At 35.3% G+C, this 16,748-nt stretch overlaps 1 protein-coding gene across 4 annotated transcripts in view; it reads left to right on the top strand.

Moving 5' to 3' along the window:
* FIP1L1 (factor interacting with PAPOLA and CPSF1) overlaps nt 1-16,748 on the top strand; it is a 38,250-nt gene that overhangs the window by 6,256 nt on the left and 15,246 nt on the right. For 3 of the 4 annotated variants that reach the window (XM_088163371.1, XM_014873415.2, XM_088163370.1), the window contains exons 5-11: nt 1,934-1,995; nt 2,194-2,301; nt 3,407-3,537; nt 3,812-3,880; nt 6,112-6,221; nt 13,046-13,139; nt 14,115-14,268. In XM_088163371.1, coding sequence (XP_088019497.1) covers nt 1,934-1,995; nt 2,194-2,301; nt 3,407-3,537; nt 3,812-3,880; nt 6,112-6,221; nt 13,046-13,139; nt 14,115-14,268 — 728 coding nt within the window. The remainder of the gene's footprint in view (nt 1-1,933; nt 1,996-2,193; nt 2,302-3,406; nt 3,538-3,811; nt 3,881-6,111; nt 6,222-13,045; nt 13,140-14,114; nt 14,269-16,748) is intronic. The other variant, XM_014873416.2, reaches the window with a different exon arrangement.

Genomic DNA, 16,748 nt, shown 5'->3' on the forward strand with positions numbered 1-16,748 from the left:
AATGGCTATGTTATATAGCTTTTTTGGGGTCGTTACTCTGACAGTGTCATTTTGGTTGCAAAGGATAGAATGGCAAGAACATGAGAAGTGTTTGTCCCTCATCCTGTTTTTAGTGGATACAGTTCTAATTAGACCTCTGTAGTTTCAATCCCTATTGATGTTCTCAAATAAGATCTTAATGTACTTAAGGATGGAGCTGTGAGTCTCTGGAGATTATTTCTCAATATAATGGTTCAGGCATTTGTACTGATCTTGCTACTTTTATTGCCCCTTCTAGTCTTGAAAAATGGCTTGTTTTTCCCTGAACACTTTCGTACAATGCTAATTTTACCCAAAATTACAAAATAATATTTTTCATTGCATGGAAATTTTCTGAGGGGCATGGTTTGCTTGTTTTTCTTGGCAATCCTAATATTTTTATGCTTATTAAAACCAGAGTTACTAGGGTGCTGTTTCTTAATCGAATTATGACAGGTCTGCGGGTAGGTATGACTCATGTATATCATTGTGTTTTTAACTTTAGAATACAGGTGATTTATTACTGTTTGAAACATAATATTTTAAAACTTTTAGTATTTCATATTGTAAAACACCATACAAATCAATGTAATAGAAATCCACCAATTCTTTCAGTTCTTTATTTTTCTGCATTCAATAACTTGCAGTATTCTTGTGGTCAAGATTGAAGGCAGTGACTTCAAATTTTGTAGTACTAAAGCAAAACTATATTTATATTCTCAGTGGATTTGCTGATGCTCCTTCCATGTATGCAGAAAACAATGACCAGGTGATCCTCAATCTAATTAGAGTAGAAAGTTTTATATAGAAATGCCTGCCTTCAGAAAAATCTTTCCTGGGCAAATTGGGCAGAAACTTCATGGAAGGGCAGAAATCTAAAACAAACTGAATGTTGCTGTACATTTTAACTGCAGTAGAACAAGCCTGTTTTATAAGATTAAACAATTTTTCATATAGTAGTCAACTGCAATTTAAAAAACCCAATAGATTTGTTTGACAAAATCATGCAGAAATACGGCTTGGCAGATCAGAAGGTTAAATGTTTTGTGTCAGTTTTATGCTGTTGTAGAGACTTGAAAGTTATGCACTTGGAAGAAAACTAGAACTGCATGGAAGTGGATACCAGTGTAAACCATACCCTGGCCTTCTAGTTATATGCTAATCTCATGATGTATATGGGTCACCTGTGAGGATAAGTTACATTACACACAAATGGTAGGGAGAGCTAGCTCTTAATGTTACAAATGAGCAATGCTGTAATTCCTAAGGTAGTTAATTCAGTAGTCTATTCAGTAGTTAGGTTTCTGTGTGCATTTTTATGAAGAAAAATCTCAAGTGTTTTAGAAAGTGAAAAATTACATACTTTTCTGTTGGTCACAAGGATGGATGATAACTAGAAGTACATTGAAACAGCACTTCAGTAATTTTAGAGAAATGCTTGTATTTTCCACTTCTGTACAGATTAAATGGAATTATTTTGAAAAGAGAAAATGATCCATCCAAACTCTTCCTGTTTTTGGTTTTTTTTAAATTTATTTTGTTTTTATTCTAATCCCCAGACTGTCATCTGTATCCCTAAATGAACTGCATTTTTCCTTTCTCTCTCTTCTTCTGGTTCTGTCCATTCTTGTTTCTATCAAGGTCTTTATCCTTTCAACTCAGGAAGAGTGACTGGGACTTGCTTCACTACTGTTTATTAGTTGGAGAAGTTGCTACTGAGCATAGAAAGGTACTCTCTCTTCCTCCTAGGCTGATCTCTTTACTTTTACAGTTACCAGCTTGGAAAGCTAGAGATTCAGGATGGTGATTGAGCCTAGGTCCAATATGTTTCTGGATCTAGCTATCTCTTGTTTTGTGTTTTCTTCTGGTTTAAAAGTTTTTTTTGTCTAATTCATTTTTTGTTAATTTCTTGAAGTTATGGAGCAGCACCTGTGAATCTCAATATTAAGGCAGGAGGACGAGCTTATGGATCTTCTGGTAAGAAAATTTTACACAGTAATATTAGTAAAAATTAAAAATATATTATTTTGGATTAAGGAAATAATTGTTACTTTTAAAATTTCTTGATAAATTTTTCTGGCTTTTAATTTATTTTTTATTATTCTAAGTGTAATGCTACTGATAAAATTCCATTTGGTAGAGACAGAAGGCTCTAACTTTAACTTTTCTTCACAGGTGCAAAAGTTAAAGGACTGGATCTAGATGCACCAGGCAGTATTAATGGTGTGCCACTTCTGGAAGTGGATTTAGATTCTTTTGAAGATAAACCTTGGAGAAAGCCAGGTAATGTCTGGTTTATGTTAACTGAAACGTAGGTGTTCAGTAGGTTATTTTAATAGTGATTCCTGTTGACTGCATGTAGATGTCATTTTACCTATCCCTCAAAGGTACTGTACAGCATAATTTGGAAAAAGCAATTATGTTACTTGTTGCCTTCCTGCTGTGCTACAGAGTGTTTGGGTGTGCCCTGTTTGTTAGTATCGCATGTCAGGAGAAAGACACAGGCTATTTTTTTTCATACATGTGTATCCTGAATGCTCCTTGAAAATGTGTTTCTGTGGAGATTACTGCCATTGCTCTGTGCCATGGAACACATGATAAAGCAAAATGGCAGGTTTTAGCATGAAGAATGGTGAAACGTAGCTGCCAGTGCTAGGCTGTGTTCATGCATAGCCATCCATGAGCTCTGAATAAGAAACTGGGACTTGCTGCACAGACTTTGCATGACTCTCCTCTGTATTGTCTCGTTGGCTCAGGTGATTTGTCCAGACTTTTCTAATTATGCCAGTGTTGATTCAGATTTTTAGTAGCAGTACATCTTGCTGCTGCATATAGGTTTTTTCTAATGTTTGCATATTGCTTTGGTAATACACAAAGTGTCTACAAAACGGAAAAAAAGAAACCTTTATTGATTATCTGGTGTTTGAAGTGTTAGCTATATTAAATACATTTTGTGCAGTTTGAGTTACAATTGTTCTCTCTTGCACTAAAAATACTTCATGGTGTCAAATGAAACTAAGAGCCAAAACGAAGTGAAAAGTCAAATACAGAACAAGCAAAACAAAAGGGAGCGGTTCTTCACTGAACATAAAGCAAATCTGTAGATCTTATATTTATCTTGTTGTAAAGATATGAGGGATTATAATATCCCATGATGTTCTCTACCCTTGGTCCCCACTTCGTGATGCTAGGCACGTTACTGTTTCTGACTAAATTGTAATGGTTTTACAATCTTAGCCATGAATACTCTATGTTTATTAATGAATTGTACATTTCAGTTGTGCTTTTTTAATCAGTTTTGATGTTCTAAGTAGAGGTGCATATATGTTTAGTGGAGAAAAGATGAAATTTTTAATGTCCTAAAAAATCTATGCTTCTCTACTTCAAGGGGCTGATCTCTCTGATTATTTTAACTATGGCTTCAATGAAGATACCTGGAAAGCTTACTGTGAAAAACAAAAGAGAATACGAATGGGTCTTGAAATTTTGCCAGTTACCTCAACCACAAATAAAATTACGGTAAATAGTGCTTTTTTGTATTTTATATGGTTTTTTTCCCTCTAAAGCTGCTTGTGTGTCGTAGGCTTGTTCTGCCCAGTTCAGTACATTTGTTAGAGTTTGCACCCTACTCCCTTCCCTGAATCTCGAGTGTTACTGTCTTGCTTCACTGGCAATTGTGTGGATAGTGTGACAGATAGCTACAGCTAGATTGCATCTGTACCTTTATTGAGACTGTGGCCCATCATTTAACAGTTGTGTGGTATCTTAATGGGCAATGTGTTATTTAACTTAGGCTGAAGACAAAGCTATGGAAGTAAGACCAAGTGCAGAGATTCTCGATGGCAGATACCATCTTTTTAAGGTGAATTTTAGTAAAATTTTGTTGGTTGCTCTCATTTTTCTGGAGTATTGCTTCTAATGCCAGCACAGACTGATAGAAGAACAACTGATATGGATGCAGCCATTTTTTTGTACTCTCATCTTACATAAATGACTTTCTGTATATGTCACAAAATGTGAATTAAAAAGCGTTGCTTTGTTCGTCACTCTTCTGCAAGCATGTGAGTTAGCGGCCTGGTGAACTAACAAATTTCCCAGTGAATTTAATTTTTCTTGATGTGGTGGTTTATTTTTAGTTTATTTGTAGTGCATTCGTTTGTGCAGATTAAAGAATTTGTGCAGATATGGTGGGGAAGCTTTTGTAGATTATGGCATGTTTGTTTTTCCTGTGGCATTGTAGCTCTTACTACAATGTTTTATAACAGTTATCCTTGACAACTCTGATACGAAAATCAATCTTCCATATTTTTGTGTTGTCCTTCTGGGGTTAGCTGACAATAAATCAAGTTATATATAATAATTTTTCCATTCAGAAATGCTTTTTTCCAGAGAATAGAAAGACCTACATGGCAGCATTTATCTTAAGGATTGAATGTCTTTTTTTATCTTCTCAGTTTCTCATTTATGTGTTTGATACTAAACTTAAAATTATAACACAAAGGTTATTTACTTTACCTATTCTTAATATGTAGTCACTATTGTTCTTGTACTGACTTTGAAGCGATTTGGAACTTCTGTGTACTGTCAGTTGCAGATACAGAACTGTCAATTGCTGACGTGTGTTTTGTTTTCTCTTATATGGTACTTGAGAATATTCAGTTATTCTGATTTTGTTTTATCAAGAATGCATCAGAAGGTTTCTGGGGCTTTATACCTTTCTCACTTATCATTATAGTAGTGCTGTGGGACAGTAGAAATAGTGGACAGTAGGAATTATAATTTGCAAGTGGCAGTAATCTCAAACTTCTCTGAAATGTTCTAAAGGAAAAAGGATAAGTAGTCCAACCCAAAAATTGCCCTATTTCCAGCTCAGTACTGACTCTGGTGATCAAACAGTACAGGTAATGATTGTGTTGTAAGAGTTTGTCAAGTTTTAAAAGGAGTTTATATATAAATACTAATTTCATTAACTTTTTTCCTTCTCTTCTGAAACAGTCTAATGTAATTTACATTATATTTACACGTAATTTATATTAATCTCCTGTAACAGGCAAGAACGTGTCCTACATTTTCCAGTTGCTCATTCATTTGTAGAAGTCTTTTTCAGATAAATACTTAAGACCTTTTCCCCCTCATATTTCTGGATAGGAAACATTCATTCAATTTTTAATAAATTTTAACTATTTATGTGCATTTTTGTGGGAAAGATGTGCTCTTGTGAGGTTCTGCAGAAACATAGTTCAGTTGCTTACAAGCTGTGAGATCACAGCTTATACAATGTTATAGCATAAGTGAACTAGCTACATAGAATGATGTAGCTGTGTAGCTGGTACAGTGGGAGGGACTTTAAAATTAAATCACTATATATTTGTCTTTAATGCTAACCTATGTAGGTTTTTCTTCCACATGTAGCTGTTGCTGAAGTAAAACAATACTAGATGTACTTGCACCAAAGGTTTTGCATAGCTTTAATAAAAGAAATGTCTGGAATTTTGCAGTACTTCATCAACAGCAGGGTGTTTCTGAAGTATTCAGTCTGAACTAATGAAAAGTCTTTTACAATTTACATAACCCAGAGAATGAGATGATTTCCTGGTGTGACTCAGAAATTAGGTGGTTACTAGATCTCACTATCAGTGGGGCAGATAAAGAATACATTTAAGTTTCTTGTCTTATGATTTGTTGGTAGTGGATAGCAGGCTTGTTAGATATCTGTTAATTTTTAAAAGAAGGAAACTGATTTTAAAATTGTTTTCATAATCTTAAGATGTAATTTTGTTCATTCAGGGAATTCTTCAAGAAAATCAGTTTGGTCTGTTCACATACAAATAAAATGCTTGGAAAATAAATATTTAAGATGTCTAATCTTCTGTAGTAATTCATTCTCTGGCTTGTTGATTGTTATATATATGAAACACAATACTCAAGTAATACATCAATACAAAATATATAATTTTGCTAGGTGGGCAGAGGTAACAATTTTTGAAATTCTGAATAAGGCTGGACTTTCTTTTTGTGTTGGCTGCGTGTTTGTTGAGTGTTGGAGCTACTACACTTGTGAGGGTAAACTAATGATGAACCATTATTTTGAAGGTACAGCAGGGCAGAACTGGAAATTTGGAGAAAGAGTTGGCAGTGCAGTCGACGAAACCTGATTTCACATCTCCTCCTGCCTTATTCAAATCAGGAATTCCGACAAACAGGTCAGTTAGCTGTAATTCATGACTGAAAAGCTCCTTTTATTAGTACCTTTATGTCTCTGTAGTTTACGATTTTTGTAGGAAAAAAAATGAAAATATGTTTCTGTAACACATAAAAAAGAAGAGTAGAGATATCCTAATCACATTTAGCATAATCACACATAAATACTATGCTACCTTCTTGGCTATTTGGGAAAAAGTAGAAGAAAAGGGGAGAAAAGCCAGCAGGACCAAGTAACAAGACAATTACAAAAATCCAACTGTTGATTTATGACACTGTGTATTCTGTGCATAATTAAATTTGCCATCATAATAGTTGTGATTAGGGTCCTTATGAGTATCAGCTAACTTATTTTTCAGTTAAACAAAATGGAATCTGACAGCTATGACTTTTAAGAAGTGAAAGAATCCCTGAAACCTGGTCTATTTCCTGCAAGGCAGCTTTGGTTTCTCCATATTTAAATATTTTATTATATTTTCTTCGAAGTGAGAGAAATTATTTTCTTACTGGGGTCCTTCTCCTAGCCCCAGGCTTTGATAAGTTCTGTCTTTTATATCTAAGCCACTGCTGTTTAATATCTGGCACTTGGCTTAGGATGCTTTACTCTAGTTATTTAGCGATCCTGTTTAGAAGTTTTGGTTCTGTGCAAATTAAAAGCCCTTATATCACCATCATATTACAAATAATGGTAAGAAAGGTAGAACAGGTTGTACATTGTACACTTTCATTGTCAACCGTTGAAGATTAGGAGCTATGACCTGTCTTTAGCACTGCATCCATAAATACCTTGACTAATTTAGAGGCACTTTTGCTCAATTTTTCCATCCTGTAAGAGTCAGTTCATCACTCAAATGTATTTTTCTTGGGAGAGGTGGAGAGGAGGGACAGAGGGAAGTCAATCATACCCTTGTCTGCACTTTTCTTTCATTTCTAGAATATTCTTCCCAGTAGACTAAATTTTTCTCTGAGCTATCAGGTTATGCTGCTCTGTGTTTAGTAGATTTTAGTTCTTTTTTTTCTGTTTTTCTTTGTCAAAGAAACAAGAAGAATCTCCTACACGTTGCGCTAACTCTGTAGCTAATTTTTTCTTTTTTGAATTGCTTTTAATGTATGTTGTTCTCGTAACAGAGTTCTCAAACTGGAATATATTTTTCACAGGGTTAAGGATTCCAAATCTATATCTAGCATAGGTTTTGTTACAAGATTTCAATTCTTTGTTCATCTCAGTGGTGGACAGAAAACCTCTAAGCTACTTTCAGAAGTAATTACCAGAATATTAAAATGTAATCAGTCAGGTTGAAAGTTGTAGAAAAAATACATTGTGCAGATTCTGTGGTTGTGTGAAATTTGCAGTTGTGATGATTGTGTCACTTTGTGGCATTTATTTTGACATAGCACTTTGTGACATATCACTTTGACAATTGTATCACTTGTGCATTCCAGTGAGTAGAATAGGTTGTTTTGTATATATTTAGTGTGAACACTGTAATTATAAGTGGTTACAATTACAAAATGGACATCATCCCGTATTTAATACCTGCTCCTATGGATACACTTGCTTAAAATAGATTCTTCTGTAAAGAAAGGTATTTATATCAAGCAGTCATCAGAGATTTTGAAAGAAAACTGTTTGCCTAGCAGTCTGAGAGTAGCTCAATGAGTGAATATATATTAGCTGTGTGGATTATATATACTTCTACTTTAATGACTTTTCCATAATGCATCTACTATTTTCTGTTTATAAGTGCCTGTATTACTAATTTCTATATAACCATACTGTTTTATAGGGTTGGACTAATTTCTTTCTTTAGTTAAGGAGTTTATTTTAGGTAGGCAGAAACTTTTCAGCAATGTAGCTCTTCAGTAATTTAAAATAATTGCCTTCATGCCAGTGGCATCTGCAGTAGCCTTTTTGAGAAGTTGCTGGAAGCATTTCTCATGTAGCAGAAAAACTCTGAACTTCTAGCAGTAGTTGATGTATTTTGTGAAAGAGAGGGAGAGAAAACTGATACAATTTGGTATAGCAGCACTGGTGTGGGAGTTTGTAAGAAAACAGAAAACCTTGGCAATTTACCTCACCAGAAGAAGCAGCAGCTCTTCTCAGTCACAAACACTGCCTCTAGAGAAGCCAGTTCAGGCATCAGAAAGTGGTAGGAACAATACAGGAGGGACCAATCATGGGAATTAAGGGAGAGGGGAAAAACAATTCAGGGCATGATGCTCATTTAACATTTTAGTTCCTCAATTACTAGTCAGGGCTGTAATATTGCTTCACGGATAATTTTACACATGGATATTGCATTACATATAGGTCTTCAGTTGCTGCTCTGGGGACAGATAGTGGTGTTTATTTTTCATTTTTTTTGTAAACAAACATTAAAGTAATTTTGTGCTTATGTTTTTATCTTTTTTGTTTGAGTCCAGTATATATTTGCATGTGATTGCAAACTGCCTCAAAAAAACCCAAAAAGCCTCTTGAGGTCTAGCAATAATACTGCTTGTTACCAATATGGAAGTTGTAGTTGATGGAATAGGAAGTGTATTATTGCTCACCAGCAAATAAATGTTGCTAATTCACTAGATTTCATCCTAAATGTGTAATTCAAGTGCTTGTTCATTCAATGCATCTCTGGGAAATTTTGCTTGAACAGTAGCTGTCTTAATCATAGCTGAGATATTAGTTGTTTAGAAATGACACCTGAATTTCTTATCTTGATTCTGTGATGCTTAGAGCTGTTGAGTAGCATGAAGTGTTGCATGACCCTGAAGGAGGAGTCAGATCATAATAGAAAGTTTAGTAAATGGACATTGTATACAAACAGTATGGTACAAAATAAAATCTTTGTTTCCAGAGAGTGTTAAAGACTTCTTGTGTGCATATTCATAATTATGGTAAAAACCTGAAGGAACCTCTTCTGACTACTATGCTTTCTATACCATGAAGAGGACTTTGACATATTTCAAAAGTGTCCTAACCAACTACTTTATGGAATTATCTTGTTTTCAGACCAGTGCTTTTCCTTATGTCATTTTTAAGGACTATGAGATAGTTTTTCTTTAGTAATAGAGAAATAAGCATAGCTTTCATTTATAAGCTGGCTGCAAAAGCTTATATATTTTCATTCAAGTAATACCTTTTACAGCTCTCAATCACAAAACTTTTTTCTGTCAGAAGTTTTTTGGTTTTTAACCTCCATTTATGCTTTTACAGTGACTAAAGTGTACGTTACATTTAAATGGGTTTTGCTTTCAGAGAAATTAGCCCGTCGGTGCCATGGGCTATTTATCAGCTTTATCTGTGCATACGGCTTTCTGTAAACAGATTTTTCATAGAAAATGGATTTCTGATCTTTCATTTCTATGAAAAAAGACCAGTTTCAGCCTTGTAAGACTAAATGATGGAAACTCAGATGTTACTTTGAAAAGAAGTGGGGTTTTATATGAATAGTTTCTTAAATCTACTTGGTTCTTATTCATATCGATTAGTGGTGAGCACAGCAAAGTTGAGGCTGTCCTCAAGAAGAAGAAAATAAAATATAAAATACATAAGCAAAACAAGAAAGCAGAGAAGAAATATTGAAGCATATTATAATTCCTTACATATTAGACAATACTCTATAAGTCTACTGAGCAAATGTGGCAAACCATAGTTAGTCTGATTCTGAAGAGTCATATGGAAGTGTTCCAAAAAGCAGCTTATTTATTTTATCTGTGGTAAGGATAAGGATTTTTGAAGCTATGAACTTGGAAAATAACCGGGTTTGCCTTCTTTTCTTCCTCTTTTTTCTTCTCTTTCTCTTTGCTCTATAGAATCTAAGCTCAGCTTGCCAAACAAGATTGAGTTATCTTTCTGAATTAATCTCCGTGGAAGTGGTATTCATAGTGCAAATAGCTCATAAATAACCATTCTCTAATTAGAGTGAGATAACTCAGACTTGCTGGAATGTTCCTTTCAAGCTACACTTTGTATGAACTCTGCTGTGGGTTCATGTGCATCCCACACGTGTGGATTGCTTTTTTCTGTTTCAGAGGATCCACTGGGAATGCATCTGTATCCCAGGTGCCTCGATCGTGTGAGGGACAAACCAAGCCCTTCCTTTCCTTTGCTTATGGCACTGAGACAGAAACTGAGTATTGTCTGCTACTTATCATGACTCTAGATAATGTCTAGGGAGTCTTGGAAATTTCTCCTTGTGCCAGCTTGCTCTGACTTAATGTGTATGTGACTTTGCATGTGATTCGAGGTGTCACCTGCTGCTTCATTTGCAACTGAATCTTTGCTTTCTCTTCTTCAATTTCAAGCTCATTTAGTGGAATTCTCAATGAAATCGTTATTGCAATCTTGGAAATAGAGAATTTGTCAAGTTCAAGGTATGATGGCAAATTCCCAAATTCATCCATCATTATGAAAAATAATTTCTTGGAAGTTGTTGGGAGAACAATGGACATAACACTATAAAGCATTATTTAAATAATAAATATAAAGTATAATCTCAGTGAGATTGAGTGAGCACAGGTGTATTCTTCAAAAAGTGAAACTGTTTATTTCAGTAAAATTGATGTATAGGAACCAAATAATTGGTAGTCTAGGTCTGCTTCATTTGATATTGCAGTGGTGTGTTTGGGCTGCTTCCCAAGCCAGAGTTAATATTATTGTAATGTGGTTGGGGCATATATTGCTTTAATGCCCAGTACTCTTGCATTGGTGTCACTGTGTATGTTTTCAGTGCTGAGATCTAAGAGTTGCTGGCAGTGTGCAAACAGTACAAGAGAGGAAGAGTCTTAATTCTGCTGTGGAAGAATTAGGTGGAAGCCTTGTAAATCAGTGGAATGAGCCAGGCAGGGACTTTTTGCTGTAGAAAAGTGTCATTTGTTATACACAACGACTAAAGCTATGTAAAATGAGTTTTCTAGGATATGGTTTAGATAATTAAGAGAAGATACCAATGATGGACGAGAACAAGTGTCTTAGAAGTCTAAACCCAAGTGCACTGTCAGTGAAGACTGGGATGGTGAGAACAGTTGTTTTAATAACTGTTTTATGATACCTATGTTCTCAATTTAGTTACTGAAAGCAAAATAATAATCTAGTGTAGCAGTGTTGTAAGGCCATTGAAGACCACTGGGGAAGTTTAGAAAAGCAGGTGTTGATTATTGGAACAATCTAACTTCTATGATTGGGTATTAGAAGATCAGAGAATTTCTTCAATTTCTCTTATTGTTGTTTAGTATATATTGCTGTATAGTATGTACTCTTTAATTTTGCAGGTATGTTCTCAGACTCTTGTACCATTGCACTGGTTTTGTTTGGGTTTTTTTTAACTCTAAACTGTTGATAAGCTTGTGTTATTAATGTGCCTAATCAGCTTGCTTTAACATCCAGGAAGAAGCTCTAAACCCAGATACTGCAAAGCTCAAAGGAGAGGCATTTGGATTATCCTCAGTATGCAGTCTGCTAAGACACTTCAGATTATCTCTGGGAGATCTAAGTGTTCCTTCATGCTCTAGTGTCTGCTGTGTCTTTTTCAGTTGCATTGGAATCTAGATATCTGAGCAATTGGAGTCCAAGTTATCAGTCTGGCAGAACTTTGAGCCTATAGTTCCAATTTACAGTTGTTCTCTCTGATATTTGTATTCATGTGGTTGGTAGTACACTAGATGCAAAAAGACAAGAACTTGAAATATTTTTTTCTTTCTATGGATTTGTTTCTCTGGAAATTTCAGGAAGATTTTTTTCTGGTCTCTTCCATATGTCATGCTCTTGGTAAATATTATCAGTTTTATCTACTGTGATTTCCTTTATAGGTGAGACACAGATTTTATACCTTTGTTTCTCTTAACCATTAGATCTTTAGTTTTGTACTTCATTTTCTAACAAAATTCACCTAGGTGAATCCTACTTTTTAACCTCTTTTAGAAATCAACAGTGACCTGCAGAGCAGATAGAATCATAGAATGTTATGGGGTTGGAATGGACCTTAAGGATCATCTAGCCCAACCTGCCCTGCCATGTGCAAGGACGTCTCCCCCTAGACCAGGTTGCTCAAGGCCTTTGTCCAACCTGTTTTTTATAACTCTTAGGCAGATAGGTTTTGTTATATCTGCATATGATTATGCATTTTCTATAAACCTTGGTTTCTGGCATTTTAGGGCTGCAAATAGGAAAGTTCACTATACTTCTGATAATTCCTCTCTTCAAAATAGTGATTCCTGTTGTCATAAATATCAGTCTTTAATTTTACTAGGTAACATTCAGATACTTCTCATATTTTCTGGTCTGGTGCCTGGGAGATTGATTATACTTTGAATTTTAGTGTTTATGTTTTATACTACTGCTTTTTCTTCTGTCTTACCTTTGTTTGGATCTTTCGTGGAACCCTTCAGTATGGTTTCACGCAATTTAGAAAATTACTTCTAATTAATAGTTTATAGCTATTTTACATTAGATTTTTGTGTAAGTTCTGCTTAATATATTATTTCCTTACTGAAGTTGTGTGATCTTTTTGTTTGGATTTTTGGGTTTTTTTGTAACAGAAGAGCAGAAGTACTATCTTTTATGGGGGAAGGAGACTGCTGAGGAGTCAGCTTTTGTCTTTGCTTATCAAAGAAGTCTTTTTTGCTACATTGTTTAGTTCTATACTCTTGCACAGTTCAGCAAATGAATCACCTTTAATGTTCTTCAGAAAGTCTTTTATGTTTTCTACAGAATAAGGAACTTTTGCTATTTAGAATGAGAGAAGTCCATAAGGCCTTCTTCTCTCTCTTTTTCTTTTTTAATCCCCTTTTCTGATTCTGCTTGTTGATTCTGGTTTCTCCTGTGTTGCAGGCGGATATCTGGCACAATAGATGTGATTGGACAGACCATCACTATCAGCAGGGTGGAAGGACGACGGCGTGCTAATGAAAACAGCAACATACAGGTTTTACGCTGCAGTTTTGCATTCTGTTTTTGACTAAAAGACGTTTTTGCTTTCCCTATAAATTCTGACTAAAGCATCAGTGTATATGAATGAGTAATACATAAGTAGCTTTAATTCCAGGAATAAAGTTTTGGCAATTACTTTAATAAAATAAGGTGAAATATTTCAAAAGAGAAATGTTTTGGTATACCTCTTGCTGAAAAGAAATGATGAGTGATGTTGTAGACTTACAATCCAGGAGACAGCATTGGCTCTGCTAGATCTGTGTGGGATTGTGTTTTGTGGAGTGAAAAGATAAATATTTAAACTGCCCATTTGTCCCCCTGTTTCTGCCAGACGCCAATGCTGGAAGTGAAAGCCCCCTGGTATGCAGTTTGAGAAATGCAGCTTTTAAAAATATGGTGTGAAGGAATAAATAGTTGGTAGTAGTTTGTTTTTAATTATACCATAGTACTTTACCATAAATTGCAAGATTAGTCTTTATGGTTTTAGTATAGACTTTTATTATCCTGAGAAAGCAACTAAATCTCAAAAGATGGAATACACTTCTCTCCTGAAGAATCAGAGGGAAGGATCAGGGTTGCTTGATACTCTAGCTGCATTTCCATGCCAACTTATGTTGGCGTTAAACTGTGAAAATAGTAATGGATTCTAGTGCTGTTATTGAAAACACTGCCGTGTGTTTTCCATCTATCTCAGAGTATTTAAGTAATTTATAGTCCTGAGTAGTTTTCGTGCTTTTCATATTGATTTTTATATATTTGCCATTATGCAAATTTAAGGTGCTCTTAGACCTTTAAAGGTACTTGGCAAATATGGGACGCTGTATGTAGGTATGCAGGTAGAGCTTACACCATCTGAATATGGGTCTTGAGGTGTGAAGTGATACTTCCCTATTTTAGTAACTGAAAGAGAGGAAACCTGTCTTCTACCCTTTTCACATAGCAATTGTAACTAGAGTTTGATATTTTACAGGTTCTTTCAGAACGCTCTAATCCTGAAGTAGACAGTTTTACCAAGCCACCTCCATTTTTCCCTCCAGGAGCTCCACCTACTCACCTTCCACCACCTCCTTTCCTCCCACCCCCTCCAACTGTCAGTACTGCTCCACCTCTGATTCCCCCACCAGGTAAATATCCTGCACTACATAGGATCTGAATAATGAGAAATTTGTTAATACCAAATTCTTGAAGTGCATTGTGCAGAATTTTAGAATTTCATGTTCTGTTCTTTTCTTAAATGTATCTATAAGGCAACCCAGAAACTTTTATTTTTGCTTTCTCAGTAAGCATGATCTCAAGTAGTAAATAATTACTTAAAGACTAACTGCTGGTTCTTGTATTCTTGAAAATGTTTGAAGTGAGAAGCTGTTTTCTCTAACTCAGTAACTGTTAATGCAATTGAGAGGTACACGTTAACATGTCATTCTATAAACTTTTGAACTAAAAGTATGGCATGCCATGAATTTGTGTCACAAGTTGGATTCTCTGATGTCTAAGGTCAAGGCAGCAAGAGAAGTTCTAATTCCCCTTTTCTCTCACAGCATGTATGAATTCCCAAAAGTCTGATAAGCATTGCATTTGCTCTGTATCCTTTCTTTCAGTTAAAAGTCTTATTAGTCCCTGATGTTTTTTTCCAGTGTTCTATGTCTGTGAATCCTAGAGGAATCAGAGCTCTTTGAGAACTCATCCTTTTATTCATCTGTTTTGAAATTTACAGATATTTCCTGGACATTTATTGAAATTTGACATATATGGAAATTTACTGGGAGAAGTGTCTTGGGCATTTGCACAAGTGGTACAGTGACCTTGTACTTGTCATTTTAAGACATTAAGTTCAAAAGGATTTGGCAAGAAACTAAGAAGAATAGTCAGTGAGAAATTAAAATAGATGGAGAATCTTTGTGGTGTATTTGAGTGGGAAAGTGAAGCATTTGTCTACAGAGGAGACTGATCTAAGATGGAGCCTCTTTCCTAATTTTCTCCTGTTCCTCGAATTCTTTTACTTGACTTGTTCTGGATATCATGCTGAGCAGTTTCTTTGCTATTCTCCTTACAGAGGGAATCTTTTAGAAGTTTCTCTGTTAGTATTTTTATGTAGAAGCAAAGAAGTAACATTATTTGAGTGCAACTAGTATGAGCTTTTATAGGGTTTAAATCCTCATAGAAGAAGTTGCTTCTTCAACTGCCCCTCCTAATTTTAAAACTTAACTCATTCTGCCTGGCAAGCTCTGGCTTTCCTCAGTGATGGTCATAAATAAAAATCATAACACCTAGAAAAATGACCAGAAGAGATTTAAAAATTAAATAATTCTATGCCCTTTATATATATATAATAGAGTCTCTGAAGTGAGATTAAGGTAGTGCTCTGGTGATTTTGTGATATTTCCTTCCTGGGGAGGGGGAAGGACAGAAAGGGGATGGATGTGACAATAATGCTTGCTGCAGTTTTAAGCTTCATTTAAACCTTTCTGATAAAACAATACATGTAATTCATTGCAATCTTTTAGAAAGTAATTATTTTTAATTGTAATTGGGTTCAGAAAAGATATTCTAAGTCGTATATTATTAAAAACGTGAGAATCACCCCCACAGACACCCCAGACGCACCTGGTGCGTGGATGTCACCTACAGGTACTGGACTGTTCTTATGAAACTCCTCACCTCTTGAGTTTTGAAAAGTGAAGGAAATCCACATGTGTTGCAGATCAAGCCAGCAGGTTTGGCTTTAGTCTCATAATTTACAGGCAGGTTTGTGACACAGGCTTGTTCAGATGGTCTTCTGGAACATCCTTCTGTGCTTTGTGTAGATTTGAAAATAACGATTTAGAGCTGTGGATTTAGTTTCCTCAGGCCTGTGTTTTAATTGTGCTATTGCCAGCTCTTTATCATCAAAGCTGTTCCAAAAATAGGTTCTGCCATCCCTCCTGGGTTCACTGAAGGAGTTAAAAAACTACACTTACCCAATATTAAACTGGGACTACTTGCCAGAGACTTTAAGTATTCCAAATATAAAACATCTTCCAAAAGCGTCTTTGAAAAAGGATCTTGCTTTGAAGTTAGGTCTCTTGTTCTGTATTCATTCACTCTTGTGATTCAAATCTTTTTTGAGGAACAAGTCCTGGAACAATTCAAAGCACCAAATGTAGAAAATTCTCAGATAGTCCTAGGAGATGACTGACTGTGGCAAAATATGTGCTAATTTCTGTTTGCTAGGTTTATTGCTATGTTGGAGTAATTGTCTTTTAAAGCAAAATGTGTGTGCTTGTTATGTAGGCTTTAAAAGTTGGTTTATGTGCCTTGATTTAGGTCTAGTTAAAAATGTGACTTGTATTTGTGATTTAAGAAAAAAGGAACTTCTCTGAAATATTGAACTTCTGTTGCATAACTTTGCAATGTATACCAGGGTTTGGTAATTGACTGCTCAGCCTCAGCATCCTAAGTGTGTACTTTTTTGTCTTTTGATACAGAGAATTTGACCTATTTTAGCCTGTGGCAAGAGAACCAAGTTGAGTTATATTACATTTTCTGAGACCTGTTACACAGTTCAGCTAACTTAGAGTGTGTTCTTAAACTCTGGCTGTGTCGTTCATGTTTGATTCCTTACTCC

The sequence above is a fragment of the Sturnus vulgaris genome, chromosome 4 (assembly GCF_052056855.1).
Source record: "Sturnus vulgaris isolate bStuVul1 chromosome 4, bStuVul1.hap1, whole genome shotgun sequence".
Taxonomy (NCBI): Eukaryota; Metazoa; Chordata; class Aves; order Passeriformes; family Sturnidae; genus Sturnus; species Sturnus vulgaris.